Here is a 26,479-nt window from a genome sequence, read left to right on the forward strand (position 1 = left end):
AGAATGCCCCCCCCCCCAAAAAAAAATCAAGACATTATAATCTTACTGTAAAATGTATTTCATTTTTGTCATCTACCTACACCCTCAAATTCCTCAGCATGCAAGATTTTATTTACATTTTAGAAACTGGCCTGTATTGCTGTATTGAGTTTTTAATTTTCCCTATTCTTACCAAATTAAAGCAGAGAAAGCTGCCTAACAATACGATGATCTTAATAAATAAATTATGTGGGAAATATTGCCTTTGTTATTTTCACACTGAAAAATATATTCCACACTGCAGAGATAATGAGGGTATAAAACATTAACACTACATTTTTCTATACCATTCTGCATAATTAACCATGCAGCTGTTCATTCATTCAGTCCCAACAACCAAATTAATTTGCAATCAGTTCACAGTGGATGCTCTGGAGCAGGCTGCATGTGCTGCAGGAGCAAGTAAAGCTGCTCACATTCCACAGACCACGTCAGTGCACAAGGTGCTCAACTCTAAGAGATGCAACAGGGGGTTGCAAATGGTATCTTTAAAGATCAGCTATGAAAAGACACTGTGCCATCAGCTGTCTCATAGGGAAAATATGGGTATTTTCAGATGAGTCTCATGGTGTGTCCGTGCTCTTTGATGGACTCCTGTCCTTCTCAGGCTCAAGCTAAAACCTTTAAGGACATAAACATTAAACATCCATAAACATCACAGCACCTTCCTTTTATTTGTGTTAATGCAGTATTAGAGCCCCAGCCCTGATAGGAATCTCACAATCAGTTCTCCAAATTTCCTGTATTCCCAAGAAACAAAAGACCAAGTAAGGAAAGCAGAGTAAGGGCAGATTCTCAAAAAATACCACAGAATAGGCTGGTGGAATGAAGGTGGAACCAGCAGCATCACTGGCTGCTGAGTGGAATGCCACATATTCCTTATCACAAGTTTCCTGGCACCATGACTTCACCCTTTTCAGGTTTTAAAAACATATCCTATCCCAGGTTTTATACCTCATTCATCATCATGAAAATGCAATGAGCAATGAAAATAGCTGCTTTGATTGTGGTTTCTCATTTATTTCATTTCACAGAGTGGCAAAGGAAACATTGATACATATATATAGATATATAGAGAGACACAGAGAGAGAGAGAAAGAAGAAGAGATGGTGTCATTCCATCTGCCCCAGGTTATGGGCCCCGTACCTCCCTGCTAGGCCAGCTTGCTGACAGTGGGAGTTCATGGATGATAACCCAGCAAAGCACCACCGATTACCCAAAAACCTGACAGCTCAACTGTTTTCATATGAACTTAGGACAGAGAGATCATGCCATAATAAAAGCCTCAAGATTGCTGTTCTCAGTTTGCTCACATAGAAGTGTGGATCATGGGCAAAACTTCTCTATTTTATGCAGGGAGAGAGGGCAAAAGAAAATCACACAAGCCCCATGGATGACTAATGTATAGAAAGACAGGATTTCCTGTTTCTCACCTTAAACCTGTCTGCTGAGGCTGGCAAGAAAGAGGATCATTTCTTGTAGGGAGGCTTTTTTAATAAAATACCATGACAAAATTGAGGAAACACCAGCAAAGCAACTTTTCTAAGCATCCTACTGCTACCAACCTGCATAGGTCTTGGGAAGGAAAGATCAATTCTGTTACCATCAGTCTCAGCCAAACAGAGTCTGCTTAAAACAGAAACCTGTGGTATAATTCCCACAAAGTCTGCTGCACTAGTTAAAGGAATCAGAAATTCTATTACTTAGGCTCAAGTTACTCAAACAAGAGTAAAGGATTCTTAAGCCATTTAAAATAAATGGCTATTCTTTCTCAATAAATTGACTCACTCATTATGAGTTATATCTTGAAATTACTTAATTCATTTTCCAGGAGGATTAAGGGTGTGGGGGGGAGGAATCAACCTGTAAAGCAGCAAAAGTCTCATGCTCCAAGATGTATTTAACATGTTCAGCAGCCATGCTGCAATCAGCTTCAATAAGTACAAGTGTACTGCAAGAGCCCTTTCCTAACTACATAAATCACAGCTTTCCAACTGGATCTTAATTTGCATGACATATATTCTCTATGTGATCACAAGCTAGTGCAGAAACATGCTAACATTCAAAGTCATCATCATTATTCCAAGTTGTTGAAGACATGGAAAAGTAATTGTGACACAGCACTCTCATCTGTGACCAAGAGATATTTGTGAAGAAATTTGGACAGACTTATTTGGTAGCTTTTACTTTCTTGTAGGATATATTTTTTTCAGTTCAGACCTTCATACATACTAAGACATCAAAATAATTTTTAAATGCTCATATGGCAACACAAACCAAAAAGTGCCTGCTTCAGCTAAATCCCGTGCCATTTAAAAGGAAAGCCTTTTAAAAGACATCTCTTTCAGAGGAGTCTACAGGTCACAACTCAGAGAACAGTCCCAAATATCCACAGCCAAATTTCATTCCTCTGATGAATGGCCAAAAGCTGCAGCCAAAACATGGCAGGATGAGTGGAACACCAAGGCACCAACAAGGTTACTGCAAACCCATTGTGCTGGGCTTGGGCTCAGAAAGTCAGTGGTGGGTCATGTGTCCTTTAGAGCACACATGGCAACAGCAGCACCCTCTGTGCTCCTGAATCAATTTCACTGCCCATTAAAAACATCAATAATCACCTCTTCAATTCCTTGCACATTCCAAGGTTTGTCAAGATATGTTTATTTAATTTCCTTTACCTTCTACATATTTTTCCTTCTGACACCCATAATAAAACATTGCTGAAATACTGAAACCCACTACATCCACTTTTTAACTATGGTTTTGCAGCACATTTTATATTTCCAAAATAAATTTGAAATAAAGATTTTCCTGCACAATTCAATTCATAATGGCACACTGTCGAGTATTAGCAAGACAATGCAGGTTGCAGCAAAGACAATGAAAGTCTTTGTAATACTATTACATGAATATGCAAATATTATCAAAGAGAGGATTAAAAAAAATCTGTTTTTCAGTAAGAAAAAGAAAATTCCAATTTTAAGACTGCCTTTTCAATGCTGCCCAAAACCTTTGCTCAGTGGAACAGGTGTAAATAAGGATATAATATGAGCACAAAAGAGCTGCCCAGGTATAATTGAGAACACTCTATTTTGATTGCAGAACTTGCATTACTCATGATGATGCATTAACTAGAGAAAGCACAGCTAGACATTAGATCCCAAGCTGAGTTCACTGGGCTAATAATTAGAAAGCCATTTCTTTTTAGTTTTTGACTTGGAAGGAGAAAATTTGATATGAAAATCACAGACTCAATAACTTCATCCCTTGGGGCCATTTCTACAAAGTCACTTTTCAAAGCAGAGCACAGTATAAGGCCATCTGGAAGTGCAAGTTGTTGCAGAATACAGTTGCTCATTTATTAAACAGTACTACATACCAAAAATTTCACTGGGGCACTGAACTGTATACTGGGGGGTTTTGTTTTCCTTTTAAAATTAATTTCAGGAAACAGCTGAAATGAATTTCACCTACAAGTCCAAAGATTTTGGAAACAAATGTCCATATTCATTTTCACACATTCTGTGAGCCATCTGGAAATTTTACTTTCCTGAGCCATATGCTGTTCACTCTATCCACCTTAAAAGAATCTCCTGCTCTTTGTAGTCTGGATTTTTACTTTAGCGTAGGCCTGCACTCTGTCAATGCCCAAAGCCCCCTGCAGTCACTGTGCCCCAATCCCTCCTGATGGCCAGCAGGTTTGCACAAGTGAGCCTTGTCCTTGAATAGGTGGCTTGTTTGGGTGCAGACAGAAAGAGCTGTGCCACCACAGCCAGGATTTTGCTGGCTCCTTGGGATTTAGCAAGCACGATGCTGTCTGGGAGGCTCTCCAGACTGTTCTCACCTCTACTTGCCACCACTGATCTAGACTTTCAACCTCCCACAGCACTTCAACTTTCCTTCCCTCTCGGGCTGATTTTGGAGTAAGGACTCCCAGAAAGCTCAGCTGGGATATCCAAAAATATTTAAGGAGGTGGGTAAGTTTCTTCATTTAGTATTTCTTTAGCAATAACATGGGGCAAAACAACCCAACATCTCTGAAAACAGGGCTACCTAGCATTCATCTACGGCTACCAACATCTTGGGCCACCCAGCACTCAGCAGGCAAAGCTAGGAGGATCCAACAGTGCAGTTAACATCAAGTAATGTCATTTGTTTTGCTGTGGTGAAGCTGCAACAACATGGTGATGCCATTGGGAACAATGGCAATTACACAGCAAGCCACTTTAACATTACTCTATCATTACAGCTTGATAATATGCAATCAAAACGTTATTAGCAATCATCAGCAGCATCTATTATTCATTGCTTAGATCAAGCTAAGAAAGGGAAGGCTGTATGTCTACCAGTAACAGGACTCTGAGCCAGTCTAAGCACAGGGGTGGAGGGTAATTCCATGGCCATATAGTGCTGAGTCACCGCTGCATAACCTTCAGCAACAGTACCATCTCCATGTATAAAATTGAATAATAATAATAATCTATATTTCCAATATTATTAGGAGTAATTAACTCAGATAAGTATTACCATTAATTTCATAGTGGTTACTAATTCAGAGTTAAACTATTTCCTTGTAAAATTTAATACTTATATCTAAAGTTGCAGGCATTCAACAGATGCAAGGAGTTATCTGAAGTTGTAAAATATGTGCATCTACATATTTGTGCACAAATGGGTCCATAAAGCATATGCAAACACACACTCAACCTAAATGGTCAGTTGGTTTCAGCTCCTTCATATTGCAAATATGCTGGATAAATAAATATGTGTGTGAACTCTGACACAAACAGCTCTAGTATGTAAAGTATCTTCTATGTATGCACAACTTGTTGCAGTAATTTTAGTATTTGAATTCTCAATTTTTTTCAGTATGCTAATGAGCTCTAACATGACAACCAACCTGTATCCCCAATATGTACCACAGTTTGGAAACTCTAAAAGTAGACCTGAAAACAATGCTCTGTTCCTTCTCAAAAAGTAATTTTAGTTTATATTCAAGAGGCAACCAGTGTTATGTCTATTTATTTCCCTACCTTATTTTGAGTAAAATAATTATACAATTTACACCTTGACAATTACTTAATAAGCAAATTAAGAAAGCATCAGAAGAACCTGACTAAAGAAGCACAGTCTGGTATTTTTAACTGCATACTTCCATCAGCAATTTATCTTCACCTCTTCAGTGCAACCAGACATGGCTGTTACAAGTAAAAACCCTGTTAATAATTTCATTAACAGTACTAGTTTCCCAATTTATTCAACAGTAAAAAATTCTAAAATAATTCAAATTTAGGTCTCCCAAGCCTGTAACCTGACTTATGTGGGCAGGCATAAGTTACCTACACAAACTGACAATGCTCTGCAGAGGTACAAAAATGCATCACCAAGATCCACCCACACATCATCTTCACACAGAGTTCCCCCACCTAGGCATGTACCTCTGACTGGTGTTTTTCACCACCATTTGCATCACTCTTCAAAGTCTGACTGCAGCTCCAAAGTCACTAAGAACAAAAAAGGATCACCCAACCATCTTTTCTCATTCTTTGTTCCACTAAACAAAGGGGAAAAAAATTCTTTTGAGCAATGGGAGAAAAGGAAAGAGATGAAGTGGAAGCATGTTTTACAAGATGAAAGATGCAGTTTCAAGTAACAACTTAACTGTTAAACATCAAGGTTGGTTAATTTTTACTGACCAGAAAGAGAAATCAGGATATCAACATTAAAAAATTACCCTAGTAAGAATTGATCAGTTCATAAAACTAGTTTACTTTCACTTAGTGACTAAGTCACATAATGACTTAGATAATATGATTTCTGGTATTATCTAGCCAGACAACATAGGAACAAAAACACTGGGCCAATTCAGGAAATAACTGGAGAGGGTCTGTTACCACTAGGGCACAGAACCAGATTAATGGCATTTCTCTCCTAATAAAAAAACCCTGTATCATTTTTCACACCTGTTTTATGGCATATTTGCTTGATACAAATAAGAATGCAAAAGAGAATTAAACAAAAATATTGAAAAATATATACATTATACATTCTAGGCAGGCTGCCAATATGAATACAACACCACAGTTCCATCAGCAAACATGGATGAAAAGTGGTGAAGCTCCAACCATTTTACACAGAAGTCCCTTGACTGTAAAGGGACTTCAGCTTCATTCAGTTATTTAGTACAAACACTGAGCGATTTCTCAACAGAGAGGGCACTATTTGATACTTTTGCAATAGTTGGTCTGATTTGCACTTTTCCAGCACTTTGTAACTCTTCCAGTTTGACAACTGTCTCTACTTCATCACAGAGGGCAGAGGTGGAGGAAGGAGGTGAGCCCAGAACACATCCAGGCATGGATCACCCAAGTAGCACCCCCTGGCCCAAGAGCTCATCTTAAGCACTCACTTCCTTTCAGCTATTCCACCTTGGTTTTAGAAACCACAGAATCATGGAATGGTTTGGGTTGGGTTGGAAGGGACCTGAAAGACCATCTAGTTCCAACATTGCTGCCATGGGCAGGGAACCTCCCACTGGACCAGGTGACTCAGAACCCATCCAGCCGGTCTGGTCAGCAAGCCCCAACCTCCCTCCCCATCCCTGGCTCAGTAGGTTCTGGCATCATCACATCCAGGAGTGAGCTCCCAAGGGCTCTCTTGACAAAGTAGACAGCCCAGGGCACCCTGATGCCCAGACCCTGGCTGGTCTGTGCCCTGTGAAATTGCAAGACATACCCAAGCAGAGTCCCCCAAGGTCCCATCCCTGCTGCTGCACTAAAGTGGAGCCATGGGCACCCAGCACATCCCCAAAGCCCGACACCACTGAGAGAGAGCCCTGAGGACATCTGTGCCCAGCCCTTGGGGCAGGACCTGACCTGTGCCAGTACCAAAGCATCTGGTACATGTGTTTCTTGTAAGTAAAAAGGCACGCTTTCCAGATGATGCACGCTAGTATCAATTTTATTTGAATGCAGTTCACACCAGTTCTTTATACCAGCTGTCAGCAAGGTCTGGATGACCTTGTTTTAAGTGTTTGTGTTCTCCAAAGAAAGAAACATTATCTGAAGCCTGGTTTATGTTTATTTTAAAAGACCAAAGAGTTTATTTTGAAGAATCCAACTGAAAATGCTTAAAAGGCTATGATAGATACTCTGAAGTATGAATTGGAAAACTTGAAATATATTGCATATGTTGTAAGGGCCACTGACAAATAACAGAAAAGCAAAGTGTGCTTACGCAGTTGGGAGTATCCAAACTGTCATTTGGTTGTCTTATTTGCACAAGATGTTGGACAAAAATTAAAACAGAAACAAACGTGCAATAAATTTAGCATCTTTTAAGTTTAAAGGACAGTTACAAACAAACTGTCACAGCCCTAAAAAGGGCAGTCTCCATTTGATCTTACTCCCTTTCCTGAATACCTCCTTCTTATAACTAGAAATACCCTTATTCTGCATGGACCACTGGCCCTGGCCAGACTGAGCACTATTCAGACACTGGTATGACAAGAAGTTATTACAGAAGCACTGTCACTGAGAAACTGCACACAGTTAAAACAAGGCCACCTCTTTCAAAATAAATAACAAGGCTGTTTTGCAGCATGTCCTGGAAACAGACTTTTCCCACTCCCTATTCCCTTACCCAGTTCTTTTCTTGGATTGTCTCTGCAAAGGTCCTTACACTCACCGCTGAAGGTCAAATCCCCATACAAGCTCTTAGGACAGCATGAAGTTTGTACGTACCTAAACCATGAGGTTTTAGATAAACTATTTGTTTCTAGACCCAAAGCTTATGATCTACATTTGAATTTAACTCTCCTGTCATTTCAACTGCTAGAGATAACCAGCAAAACCAGCAGAGCAAATATTGGTGCAGTATCACATTTATTGATAACAGTGAAATACTTTAGTTTTTCAAATGTACCTGAGGGGTCCATAAAATATTTGTTGTGGAAAATTTTGTGCAATCTGTGCACACACAGGCAACAAGCATATTGGAATCTTAATTCACAAGTATTGTGGGAATAAGAAACAGTTTAGAAATTTATTTGGATTACTATTTATTCCCAGTTGTCATAAAACACAATATAAGCTTCACTGCTGGTATACTTCATCCAGACAATCCTAACTACTTCCAAAGCAGGATTATTTACTAACCTCAGTACACTACTCAAGCAGCAAGAATTCCCAAAGGACACATCCCAACACAGTAAGCATTTCAAACTTCTTGAGTAGGTTTGATGCACAATTTCTAGGAAAAGGAAAAACATGGCAGCTTGCAAAGTAGCATCAAGAAGTTACCTTATGTTCTCCATCATTCTTTGTTTCTACTGTTAAAATTCGTTACAAACTCTAATTCAACAACAGGAAATGCATCCAAGGAAGAGAAGGAGTAGGAGCTGATGACAATCTGGATAATCTTACCACAGTAGCATCGGTCAGCTACCAACTCAGCCCAGCAGCAGTCTGGAAAAGGAAGGGATGCATCTATTCCAAGAATGACAGGAGTGAAGATTATAGAAAAAGCAGAGGACTTACCTCCACAAAGAGCTCTCCAGAACTTTCCCCATGTCAGTATGATAATACTTGGTAAGGATCAGGATCACCTAAAAGAAAATTAGAATAAATAGATTTAAATATGTAAACTGATGTAGAAACAGAAACAGACATGGGCAGCATGATTTTGGGAAAAACAAAAGCGAGGCTTCTGAAAACCTGAGAAGTATTTGACCTCATTTTAACTCTTAGAGTTTTGCTTTTGAGCCTGGCTTTTTCATTTCTCTTTCTGGGAAGAGTGATTTCAGCACTTGAAATTTTCTGCAAACCTGGTGACTGTGAAAGATTGCCCATTTCACATAAACAGTGGAGTTGGAATTGTCACATAAATACCACCACCACCACCAGACAGTCCTCAAGGAATCTTTATGACTTTCTGATTAGGAAAAAACAACCTGGTTGCTTGTTTAAATTTAGGAGGCTACTCTACAGACACAATTTTTTTTAAATCCAAAGTGTTAAACAATGGTGATTAACTTTGATTATCCAGATTAAAAAAAATCAGGGGGAAAAAGAGCTCTGGCCTTCCTCACAAAATCAGCAATGCAACTTTCATAGCTATCACTTTTCATTTCTTGAAGAATCACTTTTTCCCCTTCATGAACCAGCTCTGTGCTCAATAAATTACTCATCTGCATCAGCAACAGCCAACAAAACACACAAGCAAATTTTATCCACAAAACATCTTCATCCTTTGAAAACAGTCAGCAAGAAATATTTTCCATTTGCTCAACAAGTAACAAATTTACTGGTCAAATAATGTAAAGCTCTAGTCCACAAGCAGTGTATCAAGCTCAGTACTATGGTTTATGTCTGCATCTTTTACAGGTTTCTTTCATTTGCTGCCAGTCCATATTTGTGGCTCTTAGAGCCACATGCCCATGGCACCCCCAGAGAGGCAGAACAGGCTGGTCCCCTGCACAGCTGGAGGCTTTCTTTAATGTGGGGTCAACACCAGTCTCAAACAGTTTGGGGCAAGCTGTTATTTACCTGGCACTGCTCTGCTCTGACCACCAGATGAAATCTACAGCAAACAGCAACTGTAGGTGTTCACCTTGATTATTCAGATAATTAAATATGCCAATGATACATTTATGCTGCACTCCTTGTATGCTGGAGATTGTAAGAAAACAGAATTACAGACTGAAGATGTTATCACATGGAAATAATTCAGTGTTTTACAGAACTGAGGTATAATACCAGTCTCACTCAAGGGTTAGCCAAACCTAATAAACTCACAACACATATTGAGATAAGCAAAAGTGGGAACAATACATAATTCACAAGTATTATTCACTCCTATTCTCAAAAGAGCCACAACTTACCAGATCACTTTTTTGGGATTTGATTACTTATAAAAATAAAAGTTTTGGCATAAAAAAAGAAAAAAAATTAGGTCACTACAAGACTTACAAAGGGAAAGAACCATTTTCTAAAGGAGATTGTATCTGTGGAGGAAATTCCTGGCTACAGCCCAAGCACGTTCTACCAGGTCAGCTATTTATTGTATCATCAGTGTCTTAACTACAGCTTTTACTGGTGCTTGCCTTTAAGAAGAAAAAGAAAGAAATTTCACTACTGGGAGCATCTATTGGCTCCAATTATTAAGGAAAAAGTTTCAGACTGTGCCTTTCCAAACAAGTATAATCCCTCTTTGGTCACAAAAACTGATCTGGAATTTATTTTTTTAAGAGATACAAGAATGCATACTTGGTACATGAAAATAAAAAAGAAAATACCTAAAAATACAAAAGATTGTACTTTCTTTCCTTACATTTACGCAAAAATGGAGGCTGAATCCTGAACTTGGTGAACCAACTTTCTTCATCCCTGTACATCCTAGAATTAGAAATTTTAAAATTCAGATAATTTTCAGCAATGTGTGTTGGAGCCATCCTGCCACAGGCTAAGCTCAATGTTCTATTCCTGAATTAAACAGATTAAAATCATACACAAAAAATCCTGTTGGGTCACCCTCAGTCTACCTGCTTTGAGCATAACCTGTATGGATGCACCAACCAAGAACCTTCCAGAAAAGCCATTTTTGTAGCTCAGCACCAGTCAGGAATGTAAAAGACTGCCAGGCTCCCGGTACTGCTGGCTAGCTGCAGTTCACCTGGGCATGCACACACCAAACCAGAAAGGCACTGCTGTTCCCCACACCTCGACTGAATGGCTTTCAGATAACTGCAAACTGCAGTGGGGAGCCGCCATAAGCAGTAAAACATCTTCTTGAAGCTGCAGGATTGGTGCTTTAAATTGAGTCAGAGCTCTGAAAAACAGATGTCAGTACTTTCCAATCTGCCAGATAAATTCATGTAAAAATTTAAGTTTGCACCTTTTGTACTTTGGAAGTAGAGAGAATGACTTAGTAGGAAAAGCAAAGCCATCAGAAGCCATCTCTGAACTCTCTAATAACATTAGCAGATTCCTGTCATGAATTAAGAAGAATGAAGCTGCAGAGGGGCTGACCATCATATCAACTCTGCCAAAGGATTTCATCCCAGTATCTGAATAATGGAGGCCAGCTATTTAACAGATTTTACAGCACAGTCCTTTAGCCTGTGGGCATCTTTTCAGGCAATCCTGAAAACAGGATCCAGGCTGACCATAATGGCAGTTTTTCTAAATTAATAGATAGATCCAAAGAACAGAAAGAATTATTCCACAATGAAAGCATAAAGGTCTTCAGGATCTCTGGATTCTACCCATCACTTTTAAGAGCAGAAGCCTGTTTCACTGATTTCATTTTAATGAGACTCCATAATTACAAGGATTTTACAGGCTGGATTGAAGCCAGTGGTTCATACACACGGCTCTCTAGTGAAAGTGCTTGGGTGGCCTGTGGTGGGGAGAGACACAGCAGCAACTGAGCAGTGATCAAGGATATGATTCTTAACCACCTCATATTACCATCAGTCATGGACAGCAACAACAAATTTAACTTTTTTCTCTTATTATTTTACAGCTAAATTAAATGTAAGCAATTAAGGAGAATTAAGATTTATCAGATTTTTTACTTTAAGTTGGATTTATAGGATTATCTAGAAATCTCCACTCCATTCAGACTTCCAGAGACTTGTGAATCCATTTTAAACCATTTAAACTTAAATTCGCCCACATTTCTTTGAGTTCCCTCCCAGAGCATGACAATGGAGATGACAACAATGATTACTGTTGTGTGCTAGGGACCTGTGAATACCTGATAGCACTTCTGGAAAAAAATATGAAAGGGAAAAAAAGAAAATGAAAACTTTCAGCTTTTATCACAAAATTGATACTCTATTACCTGCTTCTTTACCAAAGCCTTTGGTAAAGGCCTCTCCATCAAGCCAGTATTTCTCTCTATGTGCCATGGTATGGTAGATAAATCCCTTATGAATTCCAAGAATCAAATGCAATGTGCATTAGAAGTTAGTTTTCCATGGAAGAAATAACTAGCTTCAGTCAATTTCTCTGTGTTGGGCCTTCAGAAATTTCTTTACCTCATCCTCCCCTCTCCTTTTTTGATGGGGAGAGGGACAGTAGGGTGCACAGATGGAATTTTGATTCTCCCACATCATTCCCCTGCTTCCATAACTTTGCTCTGCCTATGTGAATTCTCAGTAGCCACAGCTCCAAACTGCTCTTCAAACAAAGGAGTTGAAAAAGTTTTGATCCAAAATTCTTTCTGGATGTAGAGCTGTCTTCAGGGGTGCACTGGGTTTTCATTGAATGACAGACCAGAAAAACAAATGGAAAATTCCAGATATTATTACCCATGAATAATGAAAGTTAGAATGATCTATGTTTATCCCCTCTCCTTTCCTGTTGCTCTCCTCTGAAAATGCTTTGCAGCAAGTCTGGGCTGAAAAGAGAACAACTTCACTTTACAAGACACAATGTGCTTTTAATCATTTCCTAATAAAATTTTGGCTTTAAGAAACCCATTTTAATCCTCTCTTTTCATCATCACGCAAGCTAAGGGGGCTGAGAAGGGAAAAAGGAATGAATTCTAGATCAATCACCTTTCCTGGTGTTTATATTTTATCTTTCTGTGGAGGATTTGCTAAAGTCCTTTACTTTTTGATAAACATCAACTTTTGGAAAACTATTTTATTTTTCCCCCATGCTCCCTCCATGATGCTTTTTTTTCATGGACCACTCTTAACAAAGATCTCTCTTTTTCTATCTACATGCAGATTGTTACAGATAAAGTTTTATTTGACCCCTGAAATTTCTGATTTTAGGTTTTGGGATTTTTTTAATCTATGTAGAAGTTTCATAGCAAAAATTTCATACTTTCAAATGCACAATTATAAGTATGATGCAAGTTTTTGTCTTTTCTCAAGCTTTTAGACAGTGAGAGGATACTGTAAGTACTTCTGGGCAGCCAGAGCTACCAGGAAAATAAACTCCTCAGACAGATTCAAGATTCTGCAAACTTTTTAGCATCTGCTTAATTTAATTCATGTGAATGAACCCACTGAAATCCAAAGAAGTGTTTATGAGAGGCATTTAATACCCTGTATGACTGGAACATAAGCTGCTGTTTTGCTCAAGAACAGAGCCTTACTCACCTTTTCAGCTATTTAACTATTCCACTGTACACCACAACTATTTTGGGGAGATCAACAGGTTCTAGGCACATCCTATTAATTTTTCACTACCACCCCCTGTAATTCCAACACTTTTTTGACACCTAATAATCAAAAATCTCCCTAACAAATTATAGGCAGCCACCTACTGCTCCAATCCCTCAAGCTATTTCCACTTTTGCAGCAGCAGGCTCTTCAATCATCATGCTAAGAGCAATGTTAATTTTCACATCTCTTATTTAAAACAAAGACTCTTAAGAGAAAACTAAAATTCAGGAAATTATTAATATGAAGGTACATTACTACAAGGCTATTATATGGACTAACATACTACTCTTAATAACTACATCATAATTTGATTATGCTAGGAAAACTAAACAGAAAAAGGGCATTTAGGTTGACTCTGTTGCAGCACTATGATAAAAGGTAAAAAAGCAAACATTTAAACCATTATTTGAGCTATTAAGAATTCACTGTATAAGCTTCTACTCCTCTCTGGTAATAAAGTTCATAAAAGCAATACATGATTTAATATGAAATACTGAAAGAGTTAGATTTCTATTTGTTCCAACTAAATTGTATTGGGAAACGAAAGGACTTACAGTGTATGAAGTCACTGACTATACCAGTGCACTTGTATTAAACATTAGTAATAATTCCATACAGTGAATTAACTCATAATTCAAAGTAAGACACAATAATGACTCAATTCCTGTTCTCTAAGAGGTATTTCCATCCACAAGAGCTGAATAAAAGCAGTGGTTGTGATTGCTTCCAGATTCAAAACCATTTTAAACATAGTACTTCACACATTGACCCTGAAAACATTCCTACAGAAAAGTAACTTTAGGTATCAAATAGATTTAATCCACTGTCTAGCACAGAACAGGATTATTCTCTGTTAGCCCTGTACAAACACAGGACAAAAAGAAAATCTACTGCCTCCAGGAGCCTACAGTTCAAGCACAGAAGACAAGAAGTCTTCAACACCATCACCATCAATCCTTACCAGCTCATGCCAGATTTTCAATGCAAGCTCCTAAGAAAACTGTTTGTGTGATACCACTCCATGTGTATGACACTGTATATGTATGGGTTGAGCTCCTCATTCCTACCTTTTAATTCTAAACCAACGGACTGATTTCAATCATATTTAACAGAGACATAGATAGCCATATGGCTGAAGTAACCATATCAGTTAATATCACAAGTCCATGGCATAGATGCACCTAGAACAGCAATAAACAAAAAACTACAAAAAAATATAAGATTGGGGAAGGCATATAAATAAAGAGGCTTCCCAAATATATTTTCCTATCTTGTAGCTCGGGCAGCTGGGCTGCTAGTGCAGTTGTTAGCAACTGGCTGCTGGATAGGCACAGGTTTCTGTGGTACTGCCTGACCCACCCACACAAGAACAGAGACTGTTTTTATATAACTGTTAATGACCAGACCCCAAAAATCAAAGTTTATGCAGAACTGGTCAGCCAATGTGGAGTGCTGCTACTTCAACATATTCACATTGCTGCTCCTTTCTAGAACCAGCAGGTGCAGGGCCAGGATTTCTGGGCATGCTGCAGATGCAGAGCTTGCTCAAGCAAATGGGAGGGAACTCAGTCTGAATTATTAGAATCAAATCTGCAGCTTTGGAAACTGTCTAACATTTTAACTAGTTGTTTAATTAAACTTCCTGTTCTTTTTCAAACAGCCTCAAACAATGTCACCTCTGACACAAAAATCTCCAGTTTTCTGTCATTGCCTTTTACTACACAACCAGAGGAATTTTTAGGTTTAAATATTTAACATAGCATTTGATAAGTTCTTAAAACCACATTTGCAAACATGCCAAAAGAATAAATTTCTAAAGCATGAAGCAAGGATATTTTTTTCCTGTCTCTCTAGTCCCCTAATTGTGATTCTTGTTTAAATACGGACTAACTTTACTTCTCTTCCCTACTAATGTGTTCTAAATTGAATTAGCAATCTTTCCTGCAGAACAAAACTTAATATGTGAATATTCTTTTTCATTCCCATGAAAATTCAAGAGGAAGCAGAGTTAACATTGAAAGATGGCATATGTAAAGCATCTTTAGTCTCTTCCAAATATTTCAAGAATTCAATATTATAAATAAGCTGTTTACCTCCATCATCACTATTATATAGCTATTCACTACCAGAAAAGAAAAATCAGATTTTAAGTGCAGTTTGTGAAATATCCCTAGTCTCTCATTTAGTGTTACAGCCCAATAGTAAAATATAAAAATTTAAACTGAGCTTCTAATCTGCACCACTAAATGTTTTCTCAAGGCCAGAGCTTTTTTTTTTTTTAAGAAAAGCATTTACATATAAAAATAACTATGCTTTTTATTTAAAAAATGAAATTATTATGCAAGGCATATGGAAAGAGCAATAGAGGAGCATACCACAAGCTGGGCAGAGCATTCCTTTGACGCAGGGCTGTTGGCAGACATGCTCATATTGGTTACTCTCCCTCACAGCTGCTCTGTCTTCACCAGAACCACAAGATTAAGTATCATTGCACCAAATAACATCATATTTACCAGAGGTTTCATCAACCTACAATGTCCTCAAAATAACATTTAATTATCTCTGAAATGGCTAATGGTGTTCAAATGACACCTAATTGTCTATTATAAAAAGGCCTTATAAATACTGTACATGGAAGCAAGGACTTTGATACTTCATGAAGATCAGCCAAAGAACCACACTGTATAATATCCTTCTTCATCATGAATAAGGACTGAGATTTATATTAACTGAATATTAGGTGCCTGAGTTTGTTCTGTATGAATGAGAAAGGTAAACATAGGAACATGGTCTACAGAGTGGAACATGGGCACACTCCTACCTGAAAGGAGTTCTGCCAGGACAAACATGCTAAAGACCAAGGCAGTTCTATTACAGCGACAGAGTGATGCTGATTAATATTTCAGTCAGAAGACCAGAGACAAAGCAGAGGCAGATGCAAAACTTGTTTCACACCTTTTGTGATGTGGAGCGTGTGTGTTGTACTAATCAGCATTTACATGGTCAGAGATACTTTAACTCTGTTTATTCTAAAGCTGGAAAATGACACAAAAAAGAGAGTAAGGAGGATTAAATGGATTGGAAAAGAAAAAAAAAAAAAAAAATCAGGCTGCCTAGTAAAACAGGAATAACCCAAAACAGATCTGGGGCTGATACTCCAGATACTTTCTAACAGAAGTCCCCTTGTCCCCCAGCTTGATCACCCTTCCAGTGAGGAGTGCCTGGGTGCCTCTACAAACAAGGACCATACTCTCTGCAGTTTCACACAGGGATAGACAAGGCCCAGTACCACCCACTTTTCCTGGGTGGAAGCTAGTCTCTCTAGGACTGCCTTTCATTGTAACCGTTTCATCTTACTTATGTTGCTAAAATAATTAATTTCAGAAGTACCAACACACTGCCCCAGCGTAATGTGAGAGGGAACCATTCCCACCCAATGCCAAGCCTGCCTGCTCCCCGCGGCCCCATTCACAATAAATTTGGAACACCTCAAATGGCATTAACAGAATTCAGCTACTGTAAAATACTGGGAATGAGCCCTTTTGAGAAGAAGGATGAAAGCACATTTATCTTCAGCACTATTCCTGAAGCAGCAGAACTTCATATCCGTGCCAATGGAAAGGGCGTAAAGGAGCAGAGGGAACATCCAAGTGGGTTAGGAGACTATTAGAGAGGGCTTGGGAGCAGTTGGGAAAATTGGTCAGGGGCCAAATACGTCAAAGAAAACATTGGAAGCGACTGAGGGAGTGCTGGAAAGTTCTCCACATTCAGTCTGAAGCCAAACCAGGAGATTTCCAATCTGTGAGCACTGAGTTTTTGCCAGCTTTTTGTGTTTCCTCACCCAGCCTCTGTCCTAGGTGTCCATTACTTTAAGAGCCATGGGGACATAAAAAAGCTAAGTGGAATTATATAGCATTATCTGTGAAAAGGAACAGCTCTTTCAGCACATCATTTTGGATCCCTCTCGTCATACAGACACTGTGCTTTAGTTTAACCACTATGAAGTATAATAACATCATCAGTCATCTTACAGCCAGGTTTCAAATTAGCCTTGCATTCCAATCTTAAACCTCTAGTACATTTTAAATGACCCTCAGATCAAGTAGATACAAGCAGGGAAAGATTGTAGACCCTGATAAATGAGATCTATATTTCTTTATTTTACTCCAGTAAAGACTTAGGTATTCAACAAATTCTTTAGAGACAGTTTTTGCATGTCGGCATTTAATTGGCGGTAGCTAGAGCTGCAAAGCAGTTTCAGTCACAAACCCTTAATGTGAAATTCTCCACCTTAAAGACTGATGGTTTTCATGGTTGGTCTCTCCCCATGATCACAGATTGGTTTAGAAATATGCTAAGTACTTCTTTCCTCATGTCATGAGCACTACTGTTTTCTGTCTTCATGGATTTAAGGATAGATCCAATAGTTAAGCAGCACAAGAAGAGGAAGGAAAATATTTTAAATTCATGCCTAGAACTCTTCTGAACAGTTACCTCTACACTTAGAACTTCTCATGGCTCTTTTCTGTAGAAATGTGGTAATTTCAGTCTTGTGCCCCCTTAAAATGATTATTTTACAGTTGAGAAATAGAGACAGATGTATTACCCTGGTTTATCCCAACTTTAGGATAGGAAGAAAGAGAGAGATATCTCTAGAGATCAGTTTAGATGTGAACAGTTCTTTGGAAGTACTGTGTTTCCTAGTGATTTATCATACTGAGGACCTACACTTCCAGCTTGACCCTCTCAGAAAGTCTGGATGAATCCCTGTCTAAATAAGCTGCAGGAGAAGTCCAGGCAGAGCAGAAAACATCATATAAAGTGAGAACAAACTGAGAAGCAGGATCAACAGACACATCTAAATTCCATATGCCTAACCCCAAGGACCTTTTTTTCTGATCCATGATGTTCCCAGACCCAACTCCCACGTCTCCCAAAAGCTTTCAGGGTCCCAAGACCCTTTCCCTTCTCACTGCTACCCACACCAGACCCACATGTGGAGCCAGGAGGTCTGCAGTAGTTATGTGCCTCTGTACCACCAATGTCCTGACATGTAACACAAACTGTGCCAAAAAGGAACAATCTTTCATATGGAAAAAAATCTTTTTTCCCTTACCTCCTACAAAAACAAAGGAAAGAGTTGAAGAAATTTGTAAAATGTTATATATAATCTCAGAAGGTGCAGCAGACTAAATTTTTTAACTACTAAAAACCCCATATTTCATTTCTTCAAAATGATAGGTATGACCATGATATAATTAATTCCAAGGTTCTTTACAACATAACTTTATACTATGAGACAGTTAAAACTTTTGTACATTATACATGACATTTGCTGTTGTCCTCCATTATATTGAGCATCTCTCTGGAACTGCTATTTATTTTCCAATCATTTTTCCTAATGAGTTTGTTCTATATTTGAACTACAAATGCTTGTCTCTATTTATATTTTATTTCTGAAACTTTAGAGAATAGTCTTCTCTGTTTAGCAGTCAACAGTCTTTTTCTTATGGAAATTAACTTATCCCAAAACAAAGAAAAAAACCTGAACTTTTAAATTCTTGCAAATTGTTTTTCCTCAAGTTAGGGTTTTAAGTGATGCCATGACAGAAAGACAGTAATAGCCAGAGCTCAGAGGCTACAGTCCAAAACCAATGGCAGCTTTTCAGCTCAATGTTGTCTAACAAATGGATGTTTTTGTTGCTCCCTCCTCCCCCTTCCATACCCATGCACTTACTTAGAGTCTGACCCAAAGTCTGAACCAATTGGAATCTGGATTAAAACCATTCTAAACACAGGAAAAATAAATCAGATCTTGCAATTTCTTACATGAAGAGAAGGGTCTAGTTTTGATGAAACCTATCTCTCACATTCTGTGCACAGGAAAAACAACCACATTGTATTTTCCACTAAATGCATGTAATTGTACAAATTTTTTACTTTAAATGTCAAGTTATAATGGACATGAGACCACTGCAAAAGAATAGCTAGAGCAAAACTTCAAGATGCAAGCTTCTTCACCATACAGTGTGAACTTACACTGCCAGAGGTACCTCTAAATAGACACTTCTGAAGTTCACTCACAAAGTACAAGAGAAAGCAAGCAGAACTACTGGAAATTACCTCAGACCTATTATGTCAATCCCTGATCAACTACAAACGTTATTTTTTTAAATACTGTATTTAGCAATAATTTTATAAGATTAGAGGCCACAGGAAAAATGCATCACCCATATGTCTAAAACAACATTCAATTACTTTCATTTCCCCACTTTGGAAGAAGAAATAGCTTTCCATCAGTAGAAATTATTTTCCAACCTCTCCCAGCCCATCATCATCTTAGACAAGGCAGTAGGCCTGTATTTTTCAGAGGCAAATAGAAGGAAAAAGAGGTTTTCAGTGTAGCCCAAGAAATAGCTGCAGAAGATTATTTTGTAGACACAGTAAAATGAATAAAACATCTGTTCAAGACTACTCAGCCACCTCCTGAAGACAGAAGCATGTCAAAACTGACCAAGTTTTAGGAGAGAAAAATAACCCAAAAAAACTTCTATCTTCCCTACCAGTTCTTCCATGAATTGTCTTTTTCCAAACAGAAGACCAGTGACATTTCTTCAGGAAACAGAGTGTTAAAAATAAGGAAACTAAAGTTTGTTTAAGCTCAAATTTGACTTTTAATAGTCGTTTGTATGAATGGTCTCAACAAAAATGTTGGGGCATGATATAGGAAAAATAGAGAGCAAAGTGGCTCAGGCTTTCTTTCTGAGACTTAAAATGAGCGAGGATAACAATCACACTAGTTAATTAATAAGTATCCCTACTACTGCTTTGTGAAGAGAGAAATTAAAAATGCTAAAGCCCAGTGCTGGAAGATTTTAGCTCAGTCCAGGGATTTTCTACCTGTGTTCACAAGCTGCCCAGCTCAGAGCACTACCCACAGACACCTAAGCAATTTCTGGGGCATTGGTTCCATATCAACAGGGAAAGAAATCAAGCCCCCTCAATATTCCCTGGTCTGGAGAAGGTGAGATTAAAGAATTCTTTAATCTCTGTGACAACAAATTGACAGTAATTTACCCAATTTTTTTTCTTTTTTTTGCAGCTTATCTATCCCTTCCCCAAATCACAACATAAACAGTCTGCAGTGCCTTTCTCAGGAAGAAGGCATAATACGTACACCTCTTAACCAGTTGTGCTTATGAACTAAGTTACCAATAGATGATGATCCAAATAAAATTTCCCAAAAGAAAGAAGAGATCCGGTTTATGGACATAAAGGTCAGGGGACTACAGTGAAGAAGTAGAAATTATCCAATATCTGGAAATAATGCAAGTCCTCCAAGAATAAAATAAACAGGCAGTAAACGTGCTATCAGAGAAATGCATCACCCAGGAAGGGAGAAACCGATACTCAAACGCATAAATTCTGTTTCTTGGTTTCTATTTTAATTAAAGGAGTGCCTATTTTCTTAGTGAGTTAAGCTACTTGGAGATCTGTCAGTCCCTAAGAATTTTTTACTCCTCAGTGCCTTAAGAAAAACAGAGAAACATGCAGGGTCTCTGGGCACAGTTCAGGCAAGTTTTTGTTTTGGTTTTAGCATCCTGGTATGGTAGCTAGGGTTGGCCCTCCTTCCCTTTGTTTTTTTTGTTTGTTTGTTTTTTTGTTTTTTGTTTTTTTGTTTGTTTGTTTGTTTATTTGTTTGTTTTTTATTTTCTCAGAGCAAAGAACACTAACAGTCTGTGGCTGTGCATGACTGGTTAACACAAAAACAGAGATCTGCAAACTTCAGTCCCAACTCCCCAGGTCCAGAAACAGCATTATGGATGGATAATAAGAAGTGTAATCTGAATTTTGCAAAATGGATTTGTATCCAAAACCAAGACTAGTTGCTAATTCTTTCTTTTACTTAAAAAGAAAAAAGCAACTTACCTACTCCTCCCCTCACAAATCAATGCATTATAGATACATTTCTCTGGATCTGTCTTTAATTATTAATTAGCTTTCAGCTCTGCAGTGACTCTCATGGTTATTTCACACTGATAGACCAGAGAAAAGGGTCCATCCCACTGCAGCTAGAAGAGAAGTAGGAAGATAGACAAAAGCAAAAAGGAGGGGGAAGGTGGGAATTGGCAAGCTTCCACGACAGTTTGTTTATTTTAGTTTCCAAGATTATGAAAATTTTATTTTCAACACCAAAGGAAAAAGGCAGAAATAAAAAATTAAATAACTGCCTGGAGCTAAATGTTTCCTGCTTAGAATTGAGCTGCAAATCTGTAGAAATAGATATTTCTGCAACTATAACCTTAATTCTAATAGTGTTTGATACAGTGAAATGTAACGGTCCTCATAGCAGGTAATGGGAGATAATGATCACAAAGCCAAATGTTTTCTGGCTAAATTCATAATGAATCCAAGTGGATAAAGGCTACAAAGTGTTACTAGGGTTGCAGGGAAGGTAATGCTTTCCTGAACTAAAAAAGTATTTTTGCTTCCTGGCAGTGCTTCCTTTTTACTGCAAAATGAAGGATTTCTGTACTCGGGCATCTCAGAGAGCCTGAAAGGCACGTGTAGCTTTTAGATTCTCTAAACTGTATGTTCTAGCTCCTAAGATGTACTTGCAGTTTAACTTACTCTTAAACTGTATTTTGCATAAGATATGGTGATTTTTCCTGAAGGCTTATGTATCAGAAACACTCTGATTTATTCCAACTGATTAATTTGATATTTTGCTCTTACATTGGGATGGGAAGATAGGGACAAAATCCCCATAATCAAGATTGCCATGACTCGGGCATAAGGAGAAGATGGTGTCTCTAAGCAATGAGGTAGGAACAATTCTGACCAGTGGAAATGGCCCTCAAAAAGCATGAAACACAATGACATTTCCTAAAAAAGCTCACTTTAAGAAGTGGTAAGCCAGAGATCTAGATCTTTGTGTGCACTACCTCAGGCATTGCCTCCTCCCAGGCTGTGGCTGTCCTCAGCTCCCTGAAGGAACAAAGTTTGTTGAGGGGTGCACATGGGTAGGTGAAACTGCAACTTGAGCCAAGAACATGTTTAGGAGAAAAAGGGATCTTCTGGGACCTCCTGTAGACTGATATTCTGTGGTGTCAGATAATTATCATGTTGCTATAGATCTGCAGCCACTATAAACACAACCCTCCAGTGAAAGAAGTAAACTGAAGGCACCTCAGAAGCTAAATCCGAAGCTAGAAAGGATCACCTGGTTCTCTCTGTCCATTCACCTTTCTTCCTACACTTCCAGACCCAAATCCATACAAATCAGAAACATACTTTAAGCACATTGCACAAAATGCAGCTATCTACACTTTAAAAAATATACTGCTCCTACCTCTTCCTCTAGCAAGGAGTTCCACATTTATTTATGCAGCCAGGCAAGTAATGATGACTTATTCCTTGAGTAAATTTATCTACCTTCGATATTTATCTACAGGATCATGTCATGTGCTTTTATAGAAGATTAAAAGACCTCTTCTGACAAATATATTTTCCATAAATAAGTACTTACACACAGTAATCACATTGCTTTTTGACCTTTTCTCTTTGATAAGATTAATGACTGGCCTCCGTTCAATTTACCTCACAAAGCTTACTTTTCAGCATCGGGATGATTTTTTGGGGGTCATCTCCCTACCCCTCACTCCTTCAGAATATATTCTACAGAATTGAGGACATTTCTGAGGTCACAATACCAGATCTGAGCAGCAGCAGCTACCAAAGTCAAAGCCAAGTTGATTTTCTTACTCAGTCTTGATATACCCTTTATGGCCAGCCCACAAACAGCTTTACAGGAACCTCATCACAGGTTTCCAGGAACAGAGATTCTGGGATAAGCCAGCATAGTTCTGCTATTGAAAAACTAACTTAAAACAGTTTGTTCTTCTTTCCCTAAAAGTGAAAGCTTACTTGGCAAATATGCCTAATAAAATCAGGCCATGCAGAGGAGGGACTAAATGAATATACATATACATACAAAAATAATCAGCATTTTTTCAACTACCCCACCAGGTTCTCCCTGAAAATTCAAGAGCTTTCTAAGCCCAGACATTATTCATCTCTCAGACTCCAAAGAGCTGGTTTTAATCTCTCTCCTCTTGCTTAGACTTAGGCTTTGTAGACCTACCCCTACACCTCCACCAATAATTATTCTAACTAGTCTGTGCTTCCCTGGGCTAATTGCCAGCAGAATTCAATGATTTTCTGCAGAAGAGCAAGCAAGTTTGTCAAGAGAAAGTCTGCAGCTGGAGACAAGGAGAAAAAAAAAAATGAAAGCAAGAACATCTTCCAGGTTCAGTTCACAAATACATATATAGGAGAATATCAGCATCAAGAACAAACATCTTGAGGTCTCTTTCCCATCAATTCAGTTGATTTACTCATTGAGGAAGCTACCCCCAAAAACCTTACATTGACTTCAGGGTTGTTAATTCCCAAAGCAGTCTTCCATCCTGAAAGCCTTATATCTTTGCATGTGCAGCTCTCCATCTGTCTCCATAAAAGTGAATTTTTGAATTTTCATCTAATCAACCACTTCAGATTATGTTTGCGACAACCATCATTATTTTAGCAATTTTTGTGCTATCTACAAACTTAGCAGCAAATGTATGTCACTATCCATACTGGTGATTGAAAATATGGAAATACTGACTGGCACTGGACTCAGAACGAATGCTTAGAAAATATGTTAATGAGTTTTCACAAAATTGTGAATTATGTCCCTATTGCTTCCTCAAGGGAGATTTTCCCTCTTTCCTGGCACTTGCCCCAAATGGACTATTCCTGCTTGTGGAAAACATGCTCTGACTTCTGTAGCTGACAGACCTGCCTTGGATCGTAAACACCCAATATCCTTTTTTCAACACTAAGCCATCATTTGAATTCACAGCTTTTAAGGAAACACCATGTGTTTCAACTGTCATATTTACCCAACACTAAAAAGCCTACCAGGAAAAATAAATTTTATTCTCATAACGCAATGCGTTACATTCCTAATTGCAGAACTGGAAACAGTTAAAAACGGAAACTGTTCCCTGCATGACATCATGCTTAGCACTAAAGTGGCTCCAGTGTTCAGGCAGCAATGTGCCAAAAGACACTCTCACTCATCTCTCTGCAACTTACTTCTTCGTCACGTCTCCAGGAAATTGAAGCTTTAGAATTTGTAGTTAATATCAGCACTATAACTGAGCACTCTCTTCTTTCAAACTTGACTTCTTCCCTGTTTTGGTTGGATTTCCCCTCAGAAATGGAATAAAATGTGCAAAGATCTAAGTAACTCATTCTTCCTGGTTGCATTCAGCTTCTCATGAGAAATCTGCCGTATAAACTATGTCCCCTCACATCCAGATAGGTGTGGGGATCCTCTCATTGATATTTATCATTCAGGAATTCCCTACAACAGCAACATACACAATCCAGAATACTGTGTCCCTCTTTGGGACCCTGCTGCAACAAAGACTGACAGCCTGGAGCAACTCCAGTAGAGGGCCATGATGAGAGAGCTGAAGCACGTGTCAGAAGAGGAAAAGTAAAGTGGCTCCATTTGTCCAGTGAAGAAAACACCAAGGCAGAACCCTCCACTACCTAAAGAAAAGAGAGAGACAGACTCTTCCCAGGGTCTGAGAACAAGAGAAATACAACCACAAGCTGGAAGGTAAATTCCAGGGGGATATAAAAAGAAAAATAACTGCACCCTGAGATTAATTAGGTAGTAGGTCACCCAGTGAGGCTGACAACCCTCTAACCTTGGTGTTCTCAAATTATACCTGAACCAGACAGACCCTTAACAGCTTCACCTCCCTTTTGATATGAGCCCTACCTTGAGCAGGGAGCTGGGCCAGATGACCTCCAGATGTTCCTCCCAACCTCAATTACTCAGCAATTCCATGCCACATGGATGGCTTAAATTAATCTCATGTGCCTTAATATATTATGTGAATATAATATTTTAAGAGTTCTGTTGATCAAATTTCTAAGTCCAAAACTTTACAGGAAGCCAAGTATATTTTAATATCATAGCCACTTTCCTTACTTTTTAACTTTGTAAGGAAAACAATTTTTTCTATCCTTTTAATAATGACTTCATAAAAAATATTTGAATAATTTATAACTTACCAACTTTCTCCCTGCTGCTGCAGTTAGCTGTTATCAATATGATAAGCACACAGTAAAAAGTATTGGTTTTCTTAGATAAAGCAAGTTCAGAATAGGATTGCTACTCAGATTTAAGAATTTCTAACTCAGTTTCTGGGCATAATTCATGGTCAGAGTGCAGAGTACATCACTAAGTTTCAGCTCTTCTTTGCCTCTGCTGTTTTCCTATCCTTTTTCATTATCACATTATGGCAACAGTACCACTACAGCTACAATAACCTAAACCCATTGAATAATACTAAGTAGGAATATACTCACTTACTAAGGAGTATGATTAATAACAGCCTCTTCCTCCACAAAAATTATTTTCTCTAGTATGCCAATAGTTGTACTCAGTTGAGGCTAGATCAGATGATCCCACTGGGGTTCCTTCCAACCTTACTCCTGAGATTCTCTGAGTTGGTGCCAGTCATTGGACAGGTTGGTGGCAGAGCTGGGAGCAGAGCCAAGGACACCTCCTTTAACAGTAGACCAGCAGCCTTCACACATTTCAATATTTTTTCCAGTGAGATACTATAACTCATTTCTATATATGGCCACATAAATCAATAAATAACAACAACAACAAGCTTTAATATTTTGTGATATTAAACATTATGAATTATGGGGTATTTGTTATACACAAGCAAGTATATTTTAAATTGTGATGCTCAGAGTTGAGCTAATAATTTTCCCCAGAGAAGGAACAAGAAAAACTCTCAGTGTTTTTCCAAAACACTGTTATATACACTCTTTGCTAAGACAGGGCACTATATACCAGTGATACACAAAAGATCCTCCAATATACAGTCTATAAAATATTTCAAAATATTCTTGGTGAAACACTGCACTGCAATATAACACCACATCATAGGTTGTCATTTTGGATGTAAAACTATATGCTGTTGCAGTATGCCTTTCACTCAAATTCACAGAACTGAAAAGCAAGGGGAGAAAAGTAGTGGCAGGACGGCTCATTTGACAAAGTACCCTGTAGCAACCACATCAATTAAGTTTGCACAGATCTCCAAGTGTGAGGCAGTTAATGAAACACTGATCATTTTCCCCAACTCTAACTTAGACATGTTAATTAAAAATTAGAAGAA

At 38.3% G+C, this 26,479-nt stretch overlaps 1 protein-coding gene across 9 annotated transcripts in view; it reads right to left on the reverse strand.

Annotated features, from left to right (window-relative positions):
- Positions 1–26,479, reverse strand: part of SORCS2 (sortilin related VPS10 domain containing receptor 2) — a 531,512-nt gene that overhangs the window by 349,246 nt on the left and 155,787 nt on the right. For all 9 annotated transcript variants that reach the window (XM_074541705.1, XM_074541704.1, XM_026792586.2 and 6 more), the window contains exon 2: positions 8,578–8,645. In XM_074541705.1, the coding sequence (XP_074397806.1) occupies positions 8,578–8,645 (68 nt within the window). The remainder of the gene's footprint in view (positions 1–8,577; positions 8,646–26,479) is intronic.

The sequence above is a fragment of the Zonotrichia albicollis genome, chromosome 5 (assembly GCF_047830755.1).
Source record: "Zonotrichia albicollis isolate bZonAlb1 chromosome 5, bZonAlb1.hap1, whole genome shotgun sequence".
In the NCBI taxonomy this organism is placed as follows: Eukaryota; Metazoa; Chordata; class Aves; order Passeriformes; family Passerellidae; genus Zonotrichia; species Zonotrichia albicollis.